At 36.1% G+C, this 14841-nt stretch overlaps 1 protein-coding gene across 4 annotated transcripts in view; it reads right to left on the bottom strand.

Annotated features, from left to right (window-relative positions):
• Window positions 1–14841, bottom strand: part of APP (amyloid beta precursor protein) — a 185391-nt gene that overhangs the window by 69326 nt on the left and 101224 nt on the right. For all 4 annotated transcript variants that reach the window (XM_063448265.1, XM_063448275.1, XM_063448291.1 and 1 more), the window contains exons 4-5: window positions 5845–5957; window positions 4992–5182 (exon numbers count right to left, since the gene is read on the bottom strand). In XM_063448265.1, coding sequence (XP_063304335.1) covers window positions 4992–5182; window positions 5845–5957 — 304 coding nt within the window. The remainder of the gene's footprint in view (window positions 1–4991; window positions 5183–5844; window positions 5958–14841) is intronic.

The following is a 14841-nucleotide window of genomic DNA, read 5'->3' as shown; positions in this document are numbered from 1 at the left end:
TTCATCACAAACAGCTACAGTTTTATACTCCGGTGCCATACGGAGCTGCCGACACAGCATTCTGGAAATTGCTTTTCAAAGCAATAAGCTGCTTCATCATTTCCTTTCTTCTTCCACTTCGCCATTAGCTAGGTTTGTGCGGTTTCATGGATTTGTCTTTCGGACCAAACACACTCATACATGTTTGGAACTACCGTTCTTTAATAGGAACGTAATTTTCCCAAAATGGCACAGGTTTTAACAACAACAAAAAAAAAGCGATACTCCAGGTTCCATTGCAGTTTTGCCAAGCAGAGGATGCAAACAAAGTCACCACTTTACTGAGAAAATAATCACATTTGTTTATTGTATACAAAAGAAAGAATATAAATATATATTTAAATACAAAAGAAAGGATGCAAATATATTTAGCTACAAAAAGTGTACAAAAACTAAATGCAAACACATTTAGTTGCAACAAATTATTTTTCACTTCTCTTCTCTTGGCTGGAGTTTCTGATGTAACCGGGAGAGTCTTGTACGGTACATCCATCCACAGATGAAGGTGAGGCCCGCCGCAGGCGGCAGAACATCTGGGCCTTCCTTCGAGCCCTTCATAGGAAATACTCTGGCTCCCTTAGTACCCGAGTCTGTGGCCCATTGATGCTGGCCCTCACACAAGGCTGTGGTTGGAGAAGTACCTTATCTCACCGTCGAGGCACCTCCAACCGCTACTACCTCCGTGCCCGCAATTCCATTATGCCAAATGTCAGAATTGGTTGAACATGCTTCTCTCTGAATCTCTGCCTCGTTCGTATGTACTGGATACTTTGTTGTCACTGGCACCACCTTACTTCTCCCAGCTAGCTGAGCCGCCACATGTAACTCAATAGGATGGTACTTACCATTTATTTTGCTATACACGGTTTACCATGCAAAGTTAATAATGGGTGGCGGGCCCCAGTAGTTCTCTCAGCATGCTATCCTAACATAATTAGGCTGCAGCTTACATGTCTATTCTAGATCTTTAGATTTTGCAAAGAGATATCTTTTTTGCGCAGAATATTGTACGTTTAAATCTATATGTTACTTTTATTATGCCAGGCTCATATATTCTGACTTATTATTGCTTTCTCTTCTGTATTCACTGATACGTCTCAATAAAAGAAAGATTGATAAAAAATAGTTACTAGTTACTTATAACTGCAGCCATCTGCAAAGATTCAATGCAGCTAAAATGTCACTGTTTTAATTTTTTTCACCTTTTTCCATTTGGTGGCTGCTGAACAGGGCTGCCATCAGAAATTTTGGGGCCCCTGACAAAGCTTAAAGGGACACTCCAGGCACCCAGACCACTTCTGTCCATTGGAGTGGTCTGGGTGGCAACTCCCACTACTCTTAACCCTGCAAGTGTAATCATTTTTTTCGACTAGACAGCCACTAGAGGGAACTTCCGTGCCCCTAGCACAGGAAACCTGCTGTGTGAGGACCTCCAGCGTCGCTCATTTACCCATAGGAAAGCATTGAAAAGCATTTTCATAGCTTTCCTACGGGGAGCTCTAATGCGCATGCGTGGCAATGCATTAGGTCTCCCCGGCCGGTGGCGGGATCAGTCTCGCCCACCGGCCGACGCAATCACTGGGAGGAGGAGGAAGCAGCAACGTGGGACATCGTCGCTGCCACTGGTAAGTTACTGAAGGGGTTTTCACCCCTTCAGCAACTCGGGATTGGGGGGTGGGAGGGAGAGGGGACCTGCAGTGCCAGGAAAACGGATTGTTTTCCTGGCTCTGGAGTTTCCCTTTAAGGTGTGGGCCCGCCCCTGAGTCTGCTCACAGGGCTCTTCCTGAGTCCGCCTACAAGGATGCAGTACTGAATGTGATGTGTGTATAGTAGATGTAGAATTAGAATGTGTGTAATGGACGCAGAGTGCGTGTGTAAAGTGGGCGCAGAGTGCTTTTAGTGGCTGAAGAGAGTGGAAAATGTGTGAAGTGTATATAGTGGATGCAGATTTTACATTTGTGTAATGGATGTAGTGTTTGTGTGTATTAGAAACAGTGTGTGCAGCAGATACAGTGTGTACAGTGACTGTAGAGTGTGTGCTTGTGCAGTGGATGCATTGTGTGTTTGAGAAGTGGATGTAATGTTTGTGTGTATTAGATGCAGTGTGTGTAGTGTATGCAGTGTCTGTGTAGAGTAAATGCAGAGTGTGTGTGTTAGAATGTGTAGTGGATACTGTGTGTGTCAGTGAATGCGTCAGTGTAGTGCATGTGCGTGTGTAGTATATGTAGTGTGTGTATAGTGAATGCAGAGTGTGTGTTAGTGTAATGAAAGCAGTGTATTAGTGTAATGAATGCAGAGTGTGTTCGTGTAATACGTCTGGCACTCTACCTTGTGTTTCCACGACCGAAACGTTGATCCTTATTGGCAACATTAATACACTAATGACTTTGGAAATCCATTGAGTGCACTCATCTTAATATTTTTTTGAATATATATATATATATATATATATATATATATATATATATATATATATATATATATATATATATATATATATATATATATATATATATATATATATATATATATATATATATATCTCTATCTAAAAACCTATAACACTATTGCACAACTCTAGTCACTAGTCAGAATGGCATCAGTGTCCAATTATTTTATTTAAAACTCCAACTATTAGTCTGATGCCAAGAAAGAGATTTATATAGCAAAATGTACATAATAAAAAAAACAACACATTAGAATAACTGAAAAAAGTTATGGATGACAAATATTCCTATTGAGAAAAAAGAGGTGATTCGTTTGCTGCTGTTCAGCACTGGCGTTTAAATGAATGCTCCAAGCGCCATTATCACCAGTGGTTATGGTGACAGGAATGCAACAATGTTTTCATGGAAAGTAGGCAAACCATTTTAGAACAGATTAACAGCTTACCTGGGGTCTGCTGGGTGCTGCCTACCCTGGAGCTGGAAGCTGTCAAACTGTTCACAAGTGATTTGATTGCTTACCATGGAGAGGTAAGTGGTTATGGTGCTTCAAAGTGTCCCTTAAAGCTTTGCTTTATTCCTTGAAAGTATGTGTTATTTTGCTTACAGTAATTATTGTACAAATTTTTTACGAAGAAACAGTCAAAATTGGGAAACTGAATTGTTAAGAAAATAAGCTTAGCTATAATTGAAATATCGTTTTAAAGGGAAAACAAATTAAGAGAAAAAAGTGGAAGTTTCATGAAAATTATTCTTTTTCTCAAACTCCAAATTTAAATGCAAATATGAGCGATGAGAATGAAATGATCCTGTCCAAATTTAACTTACATTTTAAATCATCACTTCATTTTCAATATAGCTTTTCTTTAATATACATAAACATAATAACCAAAATTTCTGTAACATATCCAAGGTACAGATTTGCTTTCCAGAACTCATTCCCTGCCAACGGCAGCAATGAGGGTAAAATGTAATTAAGGGCATACAAACGAGCACCCAAGTTAAAAGCAGCGTATGTACTTGAAATCAATAACCTCATATAACCCTACAATTTCTGTGACGTACATCATAATGAAATGAGAGCTGTTCTATTAGTGGGAAATATTCATTAAGCATGAAATTATTCAGTTCAAAATTCTAGCCTATACTTAAAGCACTAGCAATTATCCTGCATCGCTGCACGAGTATGTAGAGACGAGCGAAAAGGTTTCATTGAAGTGAAGTACAAAGCAGTTCACAAAAAATATAATACAGCAGAAATAACTTTTTTTGAGGGTGGGGGAGGGGGACCAGTAGATAAATTTACATTTTATTTAAGTAAAATACTCGTTTGACCCACTGTCAGACTTCAGCTCTGATCACTAAGAAAATAGTTCATTTTAGGTTCCATCAAATGTTTTAATAAAGCCCCACACAAGGCAAAATTATCTTTTTATCTCTTCACATGTGTCCATGAAATACCTAAGTACAAAGTAATACCATGACGGACTGTGAAAGTTATGGACAGTGCCCCATTTGACTTTTTTTTCATAATTTTCATATTCTCTTAATATGTGTATTTTTGTGTTGACATAAGCTGCATTTGTTTAATTTGTTCTATTATCCTTCAGGGAACTGTTCTCACTCGTGTTATCAGTGTTTGCCCAGGTTTATCGTGTAAGTTTGATAATTAGAGCTTGCCCTATTTTAAATATTGTTGTGTTAATATTGTTGTGTTTCCCTTCAAATGTTACTGGGCAAGTCTATAAATCTTTCAATTGTGTGTCTAGAGCAGTCACATAATTTGTCAGCTAGCCAACTTTACATTGGTGCAGAACACTAAAACAGAAGGAACAAATATATATTTGTTGTAGAGCTACAACTCATTAGGCTTTGATGCCAGTGCTGAGATTATTTTATACAGCAGTGGATTATGGCCACCACCGAGGTTTCCGGGAGGTACAGTCCAGTTGTAAGCTTTGGAAGGCAGCCTGAAGGCATCAACTCTACTGCTTCAAAAATGGAAACACTGCAGAAAACTCAGTATAACCAACTGTTACATGGCATATATATTGTATGCAATACTTATGTAACCAAATTAGAGTAGTGCAGTAGAACATATTAATATTTTTGTGCATGCTGTAAACCATTAAAAAAAAAAAAAAAAAATCCCTAAAGGACATCTGAGACACCAACTGCCCTACCCTGAATTAGCTCACGTAGACTAAAAAAAAAGTACGGCTGTAAAATACACCAAAAATAAATATTAAATCTCAACAAGTAAATAGTAATTTAAAGCCCCACCTCTCCCCTGAAAAACCAAAACAAAATTAAAGAGCGAATGAAACTAAATATTCGTCTTATATGATAAAACAACCGAATGTTAGAACACACTCATTAAAGTGAAATATTACCTTAAAACATATTCCTATGAGAGGAAATGTGAATAAAACTAGAGGGTTCTAAAAACCGATGTGTGAAAAGTCTAGGAGCGTAAAATATGGGGTAATCATACAAAGAAACACTCACCTTCGATCTGCATAGTCTGCATCTGCACCACCCCACCACACATCGGAATCATCTTCAGCATCTGCAGAGTCAATGCTGTCGCTTTCGTCTGCAGCGGGACAGCAGACAAACTCTACTCCTCGGAATTTGTCGATCCCGCAGGGCAGGAGCATTCCGTAATCATGGAGACTCATACTTTTTTCACTGCAAGACTGAAGTCAAACAAGAAAAAGCTTTAGCATGTTCCACACCCAGCATAAGGCAACAAAAACAAGGGGAGGCGTGTGATACCAAGGCTTAACATAACTTAATACAATTGTAAAATCATAATATTTGCTTTAATAAGAATAGTGTAATTTCCAACACTGTTCATAGACCTTTCTCGCATGAAGAACATTAGGGATTGTAAACTTATTTGGGAAGGACCTTCTTCACTTCTTGGTTCTCTCAACATTATTGTGTTTGCCCCCCAAAATGCTGCTGAATTTTATTATAAAGGAAATCCATTACTTCTAAGAGAAATGTGCTTTGATATAACCCACAAAAGCAAAATAACGACAAAACAAACTGGTAATTAATAAGAGCGAGTTTCCTGCACCCATCATAAAGTACTCAGTGTAGAGTTTGTAGTTCATAGTGTCAGCTTACAAGAGATTTTAAAAAGTCACTAACAGAAAAGTGGCAAAAAAAATATATGAATGTTGACTAATTACTGAGGAAATCATTGGGGCATTTCTGTTAAATTCAGGGACTTCCATTTTGATTGCTGAGCTTTTACAATTTTGAGCCACATCTGTTAGAGACACTTCTATAAATCTCTTTCATAATGTCTTTAAAGTTGTTGACAGATATGTCTGGCTGCATGATACACTACCTCTTTAGCAACAGTGTGCCAGTGAAGATGAGTTTCGCAAATGTCCATCCTCTCTTGGTGAAGGAACTTGCACTTATCAGGGACGAGAAGGGCATCACTAACAAATTCACCAACTGCAAAAGGAGAATAGAAACAATATTTAGTAAAAAAAACAAAAAAAAAAACAAATTTATTTTCTACATGACATTAGTAGAAGATACACTTAAAACGTGTTCCTTTTTTGAGGACATTTTGAGAACTGTCTTACTTGGGCCTCAATTTATTATCTCTGCATAAGCTTTCCAAAAGATAATATTTTTTTTTTGGATCAGCTTTTCCAATTATTTTATAAAAATAATAAAATATTTAAAAACAAACGTCATATATATGAATATATAAAAATATTAAAATATATTTTACAATATTAAATATTTTGAAAAAGTGATCCAAAAATATTCAATTGAGGTTTTAATTTCAAACAGATCTAATCTTACCTTACCATACACAATATAAAAGACAGCATGTGTCTTCTCAACCCAATCATCTCTAGAAATCAAGTCACAGATTTGGAAGTGTCTTCAAACCCAACTCAATTCTGCCTAGAATTTTTGTTGCAGGTCCTTTTTATCACACATTTCCACCCCTTACCCCCAAACTCCCCTATATATTAACTATCATCTTATCCTTTACTATAGAGAAAACAAAATATTCCACAGAAGTTTACAACTGATAAGAAACGAACAAAATCAACCACCACGCAACCACCCCCAAACAATATCAACAGCAGCAAGAAGTGAAAATAATCCAATCTAGGAATTTATCTAGATTTATCTTCATCCATGAAGTAGTGACTTTCCCACCTATCCATTACTCTTCATCTGTCTAGGTCTAGTGTATGCTTATTACTCACTCATGCTCGTGAGTACCAATAGAGGCACTGGTGCCATTTCTTCTTCATCATCAATATAGTAGTAGTCATGGTGAGATTGAACGCTACAGAACCTCTAAGTGAAAGTAGGAAGAGGAACATAATTCTAAATCAGTTGTGACTAAAGTTGATGAAAACCAAGCTTTACATTATTATACTTAATTTCTCTAATTTAACAACCGTTAGGACATCAAGGGTTCACACCCAGCTGTATTAACAGATTTCAGTTTATATTAAGTTTTCAAAAAGCTGGTGGCAAATTTCCATTTGGATAAAATCTAAGTTTTAGCTTAGCATTATTAACCCAGAAACCATTTAGTAATTTTTGAAAAAAATATAGTCAGTCATTCATGTGAGAAGCAAGGGTTAGACTGCAGGATGTGCAACAAGAAGTTATATGCAGAGCAGGAAGGATTGTCAATAGTTTGCACATATTGGACACAAAGAAAATATGCACAGCACAATAAAGTGATATTATTGGTATTGGCCTAGAACTCACATAATAAAATTCTCATTCAAGGCAAAGTGAAAGTTTCCTCCTGAATTCCAAAGAGATCGAGGCCAAGAAATGTCACACTTGGGTAATATCAACCCTCTTGCGGGGACAGATAAAATGTGTCCAGCTCACTTATTTCACAGTACTAGGCACCTTCTTCAGCTCCAAAGGCTGTCGCAGGCATCTGCTCGAGACGTCTGCCAGCCAACATCCAGTAATATTATTTGAGATGAAAGTGCTTTTCAAATATTATGTTCTAAAAAAACGCTTTAGGGCTCTGTACACCATGACATAATTGAGAACCCAACTGTCACTAAACAACAAGAAAAATCAGCAAACAGATTCTAAAAGTGGCTCTGTGACTACAATAGAATTTCTGTGTATTTCATAAAGATAAAACATTTTATGAAGTACGAATATTGACCTGGTGGAATTACATTGAAATTCCCCAAAAAATTAAATATATCATAAAATCTGTCTTATATTCAAGCCTGAACTGGACACACACCTGACAAAAGGCAATATACATACACACACACATATATACATATATATATATATATACATATATACATATATATATACATATATACATATATATATATATATACATATATATATACATATATATATATATACATATATATATACATATATACATATATATATACATATATATATACATATATATATACATATATATATACATATACATATACATATACATATACATATACATATACATATACATATATATATATATATATATATATATATATATATATATATATATATATATATATAGTGTATGCAACCAATTAAACATCTTTTGGGCTCAAGAGTATAAATATTGTCACTTTTGTTCTTTACAAGCCAAATGATCATAATTTCTTCTTGTCCCAGTGGACCCAATACCGAAATCTTAAAGATATCTGGGATCCCTTGAGTCCCCAAAAGGAATGATATTTAGCAATTACTTTTAAATAAAATAGTCACGTTTTAAATGCAATTGCAAGACAAATTGCAGTTCTCTTGTATGCTACCTTTCCAAGTCTCCCCTTCTAACACCACCCAGACTCTGTGTGGCTGTCCAATCACAGGCTTTCCAATACAGTTTAATGAGAAGTTTTTGGAAGGCAAGTGCTCTGGGCAAGTGCAGCCTCTTGAAGTCATCTACATTGAGCCAATGAAACCAGGAAGTAAAATGACCTGCTGTCGGCTTAAATGCCAAGGGGGTGTAACCAGGTTAATTAAGAAAAGTGTAAATTTCTATTGAAATCTACACTTTTTGCAAAATGAAAAAAAGAACACACAGAAAGGGTTTCAGCAAACTAAAGTGCTTAGGAGTATGGATTGACCCTTTAACTATATTTTAGAAGTAGCCAAAGGTCAGGAAATTGTCATGTTGAACAGGGTTACATTAACACAGGCTTTTTTTATATAGATCAATGGCTGTCATTGTGGGCACTGCTACACTCACACAGACATCGATCGAAGGTTTCATAAATGGAATCTACTATAATGCAAGGAAAGAATGCCTATTCATCTTCAGGTAAACATATCTTAATTCAAAGATGAGAAAATAAAAAAACAGCATTTACCTCTGAACGTGAATAATTGCGTTTCAAAATATGTTGTCAGAGTACATACATCAAAGCAGACTACACACAGTAACATTACACACAAACATGCATCCTGGAGCACATATTCACATTAAGTAATGAGAAATCCCTTTCATCTGGTGGGACAAGGAGGATTACATTTGCAAGATAAAATGCACTGAGAGCCCAAATCTCATCATGAAACATTCTCGTTACTGGAGGAATTGAGCGTAATGATGATAAAAGTCACAAAGTACAAAGATAATACATCAAACATTTTACCCTAACCAAAACGCATGTTCCCTGTCAGGACAAGGACACATGGCGCTAGAATATCAAGAGATGTCAACAAGGGATTATTTACTAAACTGAATCTATGATGAATTGGAGAATTTTCTTAAATACTACTTTATTTTCACATACACACGTTATATATTATACATATTTATTTTTTATTTGCTAAATAACGATACTGGGAGATTTGGTAAAATTTCAAACAAATTTCAACAACTAAAATTAACTGAAGTAGCTCATTTGGGGGAAAATGTGCAAAATATTTATTGTGTAGCATATATATTATATATATATATATATATATATATATATATATAAATTAAAAGAAATTATGAGATTCCTTTAATGATTAATCACCCACCTACTAGGAAAGGCAATTATATCATCTATGGCTTTCTTAGAGGCATTGCCAGTTTATCGAGTGAAAGCTCGATCCAAAATAAGGCTACATCAGGGGATTAGGTTAATTCGGAGACTGAATACATAAACTGCCCCAGCGTTAATTTGTGAGAAACACAATGACGACATGTGGAAGTTTTCCTTATATTTGTCAGTCACAGCAACATTTCTGTGTAATCTTCTGTGGGCTCCAATCTTTTATCTGCTTCTTACCCACAAGAATGGTTCACTAGAAGCTGTGCGTCTGTCTTTTTACCTCTCCTGAGTGTACCTATATCCAGATAAGAAGAAGAACACATGAGAACACACCTGCTTAAGTGACTTGAGCTTAAGTCAAATGGCTCTGTTTCATGTGAGTGTGTAATATAGATCTGTATATACACTCCATGTTGTGAAATATACTGCACTATATTTATTTTCTTTTTATCTAGTTTTCCTGCTCAGTGTATCCCATAATATATGAGTTTTTTTTTTTTTTTTTAAGTACTCCACTTTATACACTAGTGGTAATTTTAACAATTCAGTTATATTGTACGCACTTATCAAAGCTCAGACGGACCAAACCATTCACACATTTGTGGGTAAAAGTTCCACTCTACCTACATCTAATGGAGTGCGACTTTCTGTTTATTCAAGCATGAATTCTTTAACAGGGTGAACAGTTTGTAAACTTAACTTACTTATGCTACATTCAAATGCAGAGATTTATTTACAGCAAAGAGAGGTGAATTGAAAATTGAATTGCAAAATTTAAGTAAAAACATCAGAAAAGAAAAATGTTTGCTTTCTGATATGCATTTAGAAAAATGTATTTGCTATAGCTACACTTTGAAATGGAAGGCCAGTCGGAGCTTATACGGTGCCAGAATGAATCCTGGTAATGGTTTGAGCAAATTTAAGTTGGCAAACTAGACAAGAAAAAAAAAATGGAGGAAAAAAACAAAATAAAAAAATCTAAAAAAAGAAAATTACATATATTTTAGAATCTTATCAACATTTTGATACTAAGTTTCTGTAGGTAATTAATTTAGTTAATTTTTATGTGTTTTGAGTGTTTCCAAATCTGTCTCACTGGTAATAATGAATGGGGAAAAAAAATACACGTAATGCAACAGATGGCTCATTATTGCAAGTTCAATACATTACAAAATGTGATGATATTAAACTAAGAGCAAATTTGCTGCTATACACTGGAAGTTAAGTATCTGAGATCCGGACATAAATATTTTAAAATATATTTAATAACCAAGGCATTTAAAGATTAGGACATGGGTAGCTGAGCAAGAAAACCACAAAAATGTACGCATGAACAGTTGCGAGAGAAAAAAAAAAAAAACCTCAACCTAAACAATGAGAATGTTAAAGTAAAAAAAGCAACCACTTCAAAATGAAGGATCCCTCATCTTTTATAAAACCAAAACAAAAAGCACTGAAGTGGTACCTCCGACTCCGAGACACCCTTAAAGAATTAATATGTACAAACCTAATCCAATGTGGACAAAAGCATTCACACGCGTACCAGCAAGCATATGTGATAATTATCGTTATATCATTTTATTTAACAGGAAATAAATAATAGATTTTCAAGTTGGACAGTTTCCCTGAAGGGACTTCAAAGCCAAGCAACACCCTTAAAACAATTAAATAATTTGGAACCCAATGCATTATGCATAAAATTGTTACTGGACAAAAATTATTATTTTTTAAAATGATATTGCACTTCTACATTCATTTTTAACATTGTAAAAATGCTCTTGTATTTTAGCCCTTTTCAGATTCCTGGCAGCACTTTGGGGATAATGTATAAAAAAGCATGGTAACATGATAATGTAGGACAAAGTACACAATACAAAACTGTAGCTACATGTAAAAAGCAAATCAAAAAAATATAGTCCTTTGCTAGTGCTCACATTCCCTCGTGCATAAAACCATGTCTCAATATTTTATTTCATAAATGCCCATAGATCTACAGTATAGCCATTCTATGGTTCGTGGCTTATAGGGAATCAACTGTAGCCAAAGCTTACATCAAAATAATGTTAAATTGATGTACATTTATATTTTAACAAGCCTTACGGGACTGCAAAGGTTACATTTTCTTCATATTTTGGGTTTGGATGGCGACAAGCAGAATAGAACAAATGTTTGACAAATCATGGCGTTTTCTTGGTGTGTGAAAGGCTAGGTGGAGGGTGCGAAACACACGGGAGTTTGTGTGAAAACAAATGCTACTAAAAATATAAATGTACTGAGAATTCTTCTCGCACAAGAAAAAAAAAAAAAAGAGGCAATACTACAGATCAAACATTGAGAGGCAGAAAAAACCTGGGAGGAATACCTACTTAAATAATAAGTGGAATTAGCATTTTGTAATATCTTAATATCTTTATGTTGCAATATACCAGCTTTTTTTTTCGTTTTTTTTTTTTTTACCATCTCTAGTTTTTTTTTTTTTTGTTCATGTATAATGATTTTTAAAGAAAAAAACTTGCATAGTTTTTCCACTTCCCCAATTCTGCCAGCCATCTTTATGTACCTTGGGTCAGACTGCCCAGTCATCTTGGCCAATAGTCACTTCAAAACAGTCTGACAGACTCACTATTGTTGGAATTTTATTTTTCTGTACACATATGTGAAATGTATGTCAATGTGTTAGAAATGCTTTAAACAGTATTCAGTTTATTGTTACCTCTTCATTCAGTTCACCAACGTATTTCAATAAACTATTACTGAACACAAAATTGCCCGACAGAGAATGCTGTTTGTAGAAATGGCAAATGATTTTGAAAAGCTATTGCCTGTTGCAGCATAGTGAGCTTTGTCAGAGATAACAGTCTGACCCAAGGTGCATAATGATGGCTGTCAGAAAGTGGAAGAGTGCAAGGGATTAAGTGTGCGTACGCAACATGCAGAAGTTAGGCTGAACTCTCTCTTCTCGCCCAAAGAGAGAGAGAGAGAGACAAGTTGTGCATGTAACCCAGTTCATATAACAGTGAACTGTGACATTGATAAACTGATAGCAAACAGTACAAAGTGCAGTTCCCTCCATTGTATCTTAAACTGTTCATGGGCATAAACTATTTAAAGGGACACTATAGACTCTCATGATATAAATACCTTTAATGACTATCACTCAGACAGACACCAGAGGCACTTCCTTCAAAATAAAGCAAAACTCTCTCTGCTGTTTCAATCATCAAGAGAGACCGTCTAATATACGCCAAGTGGCGTTTTGCCTTTCATGCGCACTACCCGCCAAATGTTTTCCTATGGGAAAGCATTGGATTGGCTGAGATCATCGATCTTCATGATCTCAGCCAAAGAGGATGGCAGCATGGAGACTGGCACTGCAAGGGAGAAAAGGTAACTAAAATGAAAAGTCACCAGGGAACTATAGTGTAAGGAACACGCATTTGAAGTCCTAACGCTATAGTGTTCATTTAAACTCCTCCTAGACAGAGTTTGTGGGATACAAGTCTACTTATGAAAAGTTCATGTAGGGGCTAATGGAGCTGGACTCCAGGCACATGCCCATGGAATAGCCCCACCCAATTTTATAATTCTATATTTATCCTATATAACTTTAATAGATAAACACTCACTTCTTAGGATTTTAAATATTATGTTTACTTGACCATCTATCACTATTATTTAACAAATATTTATTTGGAAAGTAGACATCCACACCATTGTGTTTACTTGCATCCTGGAACAGAGTGCCTCCATGTTTAGTCAATCATTGTGATAAGTGCTTTACGTGTCAAACAGCATACCTTGTCAAATACCTTCTTGAAGGCAGCGATAAACAATGACCAGCAGGGAACATTGTAAGCAGAGAATTTAAAGCATTTGTGATTGAATTCATATAGCCTTTGGAAAGTAGTTCCATAAAACAAAATAAAAGCCTAATTTAACGTGGCAATAACCTAAAACAAACACTTTGGAGATAAAAAAAAACAAAAAAAATGTGGTCAATTTTTGATAGGGTATTTTATTATACTTCAAACAACTTTAAACAATTACAAATCCACTTTAAGTTGTGTGTAAGAAACTCAATAAAAGGGCAGGCAGTATTTTAAAACTCGAGTTGGTGGCTAAGATAAAAAAAAAGTCAGATTGAGTTACGAGTTGGAGAATGGTCTTAGCAGATGATAGATAGCTTGCTGTCTTCCACACACTACTGAAAGTCTACAAAACGTGCTTCCATCATGCTTCTGGTTAATTGAAGTATCGGACTGAGAAAATTCGATTTTTTCCACATTACACGTATTGAATCGATCATAATCCCTATGAAGACTGAAATGTACTAAACAAGCAAAGAACATACTGCAATACACAAGCCTCGTGTATTAACTCAGACATTTCCTGCAGAGTTTACTTTACCATTACAAGCACAGTACATTCACGACTTGTTCTTTACAGTAAGGTTCGTGGAGCAGTGCGAAAGAAGAATAAAATGTAATTGCTGCTTACATTTGCCCACTGTTCTGAAACTGGTTCGACAGTCATTTTTTTCTCACTGTCCTCTTGACCATATGACGTGCAGATTGAGTTAAAAGTGTACCTACTGTTCTGTCAGGCAATTCTGGGTCATTCATTTCTCTACTAGAAGGTCAGCCACCTTCATATTCAGTCAGTAATCCGGTCAAGCATGTGTCAGGTTGACAAGCCCTCTTCAAGGTTATGGATGTCACCAATGACAAGTTGTGTTGCTTGCAAATCCCCAAGCAGGCTCTCACCACTTGCCAGTATTTTACCCAATGCTGGCATGTATTTAGCCAGAACAGCTGAGAGCAGGAATGCTAGCTTGGGGGCATGTCAGCGACACAAGCCTCCTTGTGGCAAAGTCCCTCCGGTCCAAAATTTCATAAAGCAGGACAGCACCAGCAACCAGATACGCCAAAGACAATAGGCCATAAAGTAGGATGGTCCAAACAAAAACATTTGCCATTGCTGGTTAGTAGGCATTACTTTTTATGTCATTTTATCAATACATTTATCAATTATCATCCCATTAAAACTGTATGCAACAGAGCTCCTGTACTCCAACTGAGTACCTCCACCAGGTCAGTATTCTCTCTGCTCTGGATCGCTTCAGACTTGGTCACCGAAGCTTGAATGGGATCTTTGAGGACTTTTTTTTCACCGGAGGAGGCTGCAGCTCTTTCCTTCAAGGCAGGCATTGTCCGCTTTGCCCAGGTAGGCATTGACACCTCTACCTGCACTGCCTTCAGCTACTGCTTTTACAAAGGCACTCGTGGCTCTCAGGCCTAGCGCTTCACAAATCCCCAGGATCAGTG

Source organism: Pelobates fuscus, chromosome 1 (genome assembly GCF_036172605.1).
Source record: "Pelobates fuscus isolate aPelFus1 chromosome 1, aPelFus1.pri, whole genome shotgun sequence".
In the NCBI taxonomy this organism is placed as follows: Eukaryota; Metazoa; Chordata; class Amphibia; order Anura; family Pelobatidae; genus Pelobates; species Pelobates fuscus.
Note: the sequence above shows the minus strand (reverse complement) of the source record. Positions and strands in the feature narration are given on the sequence as shown.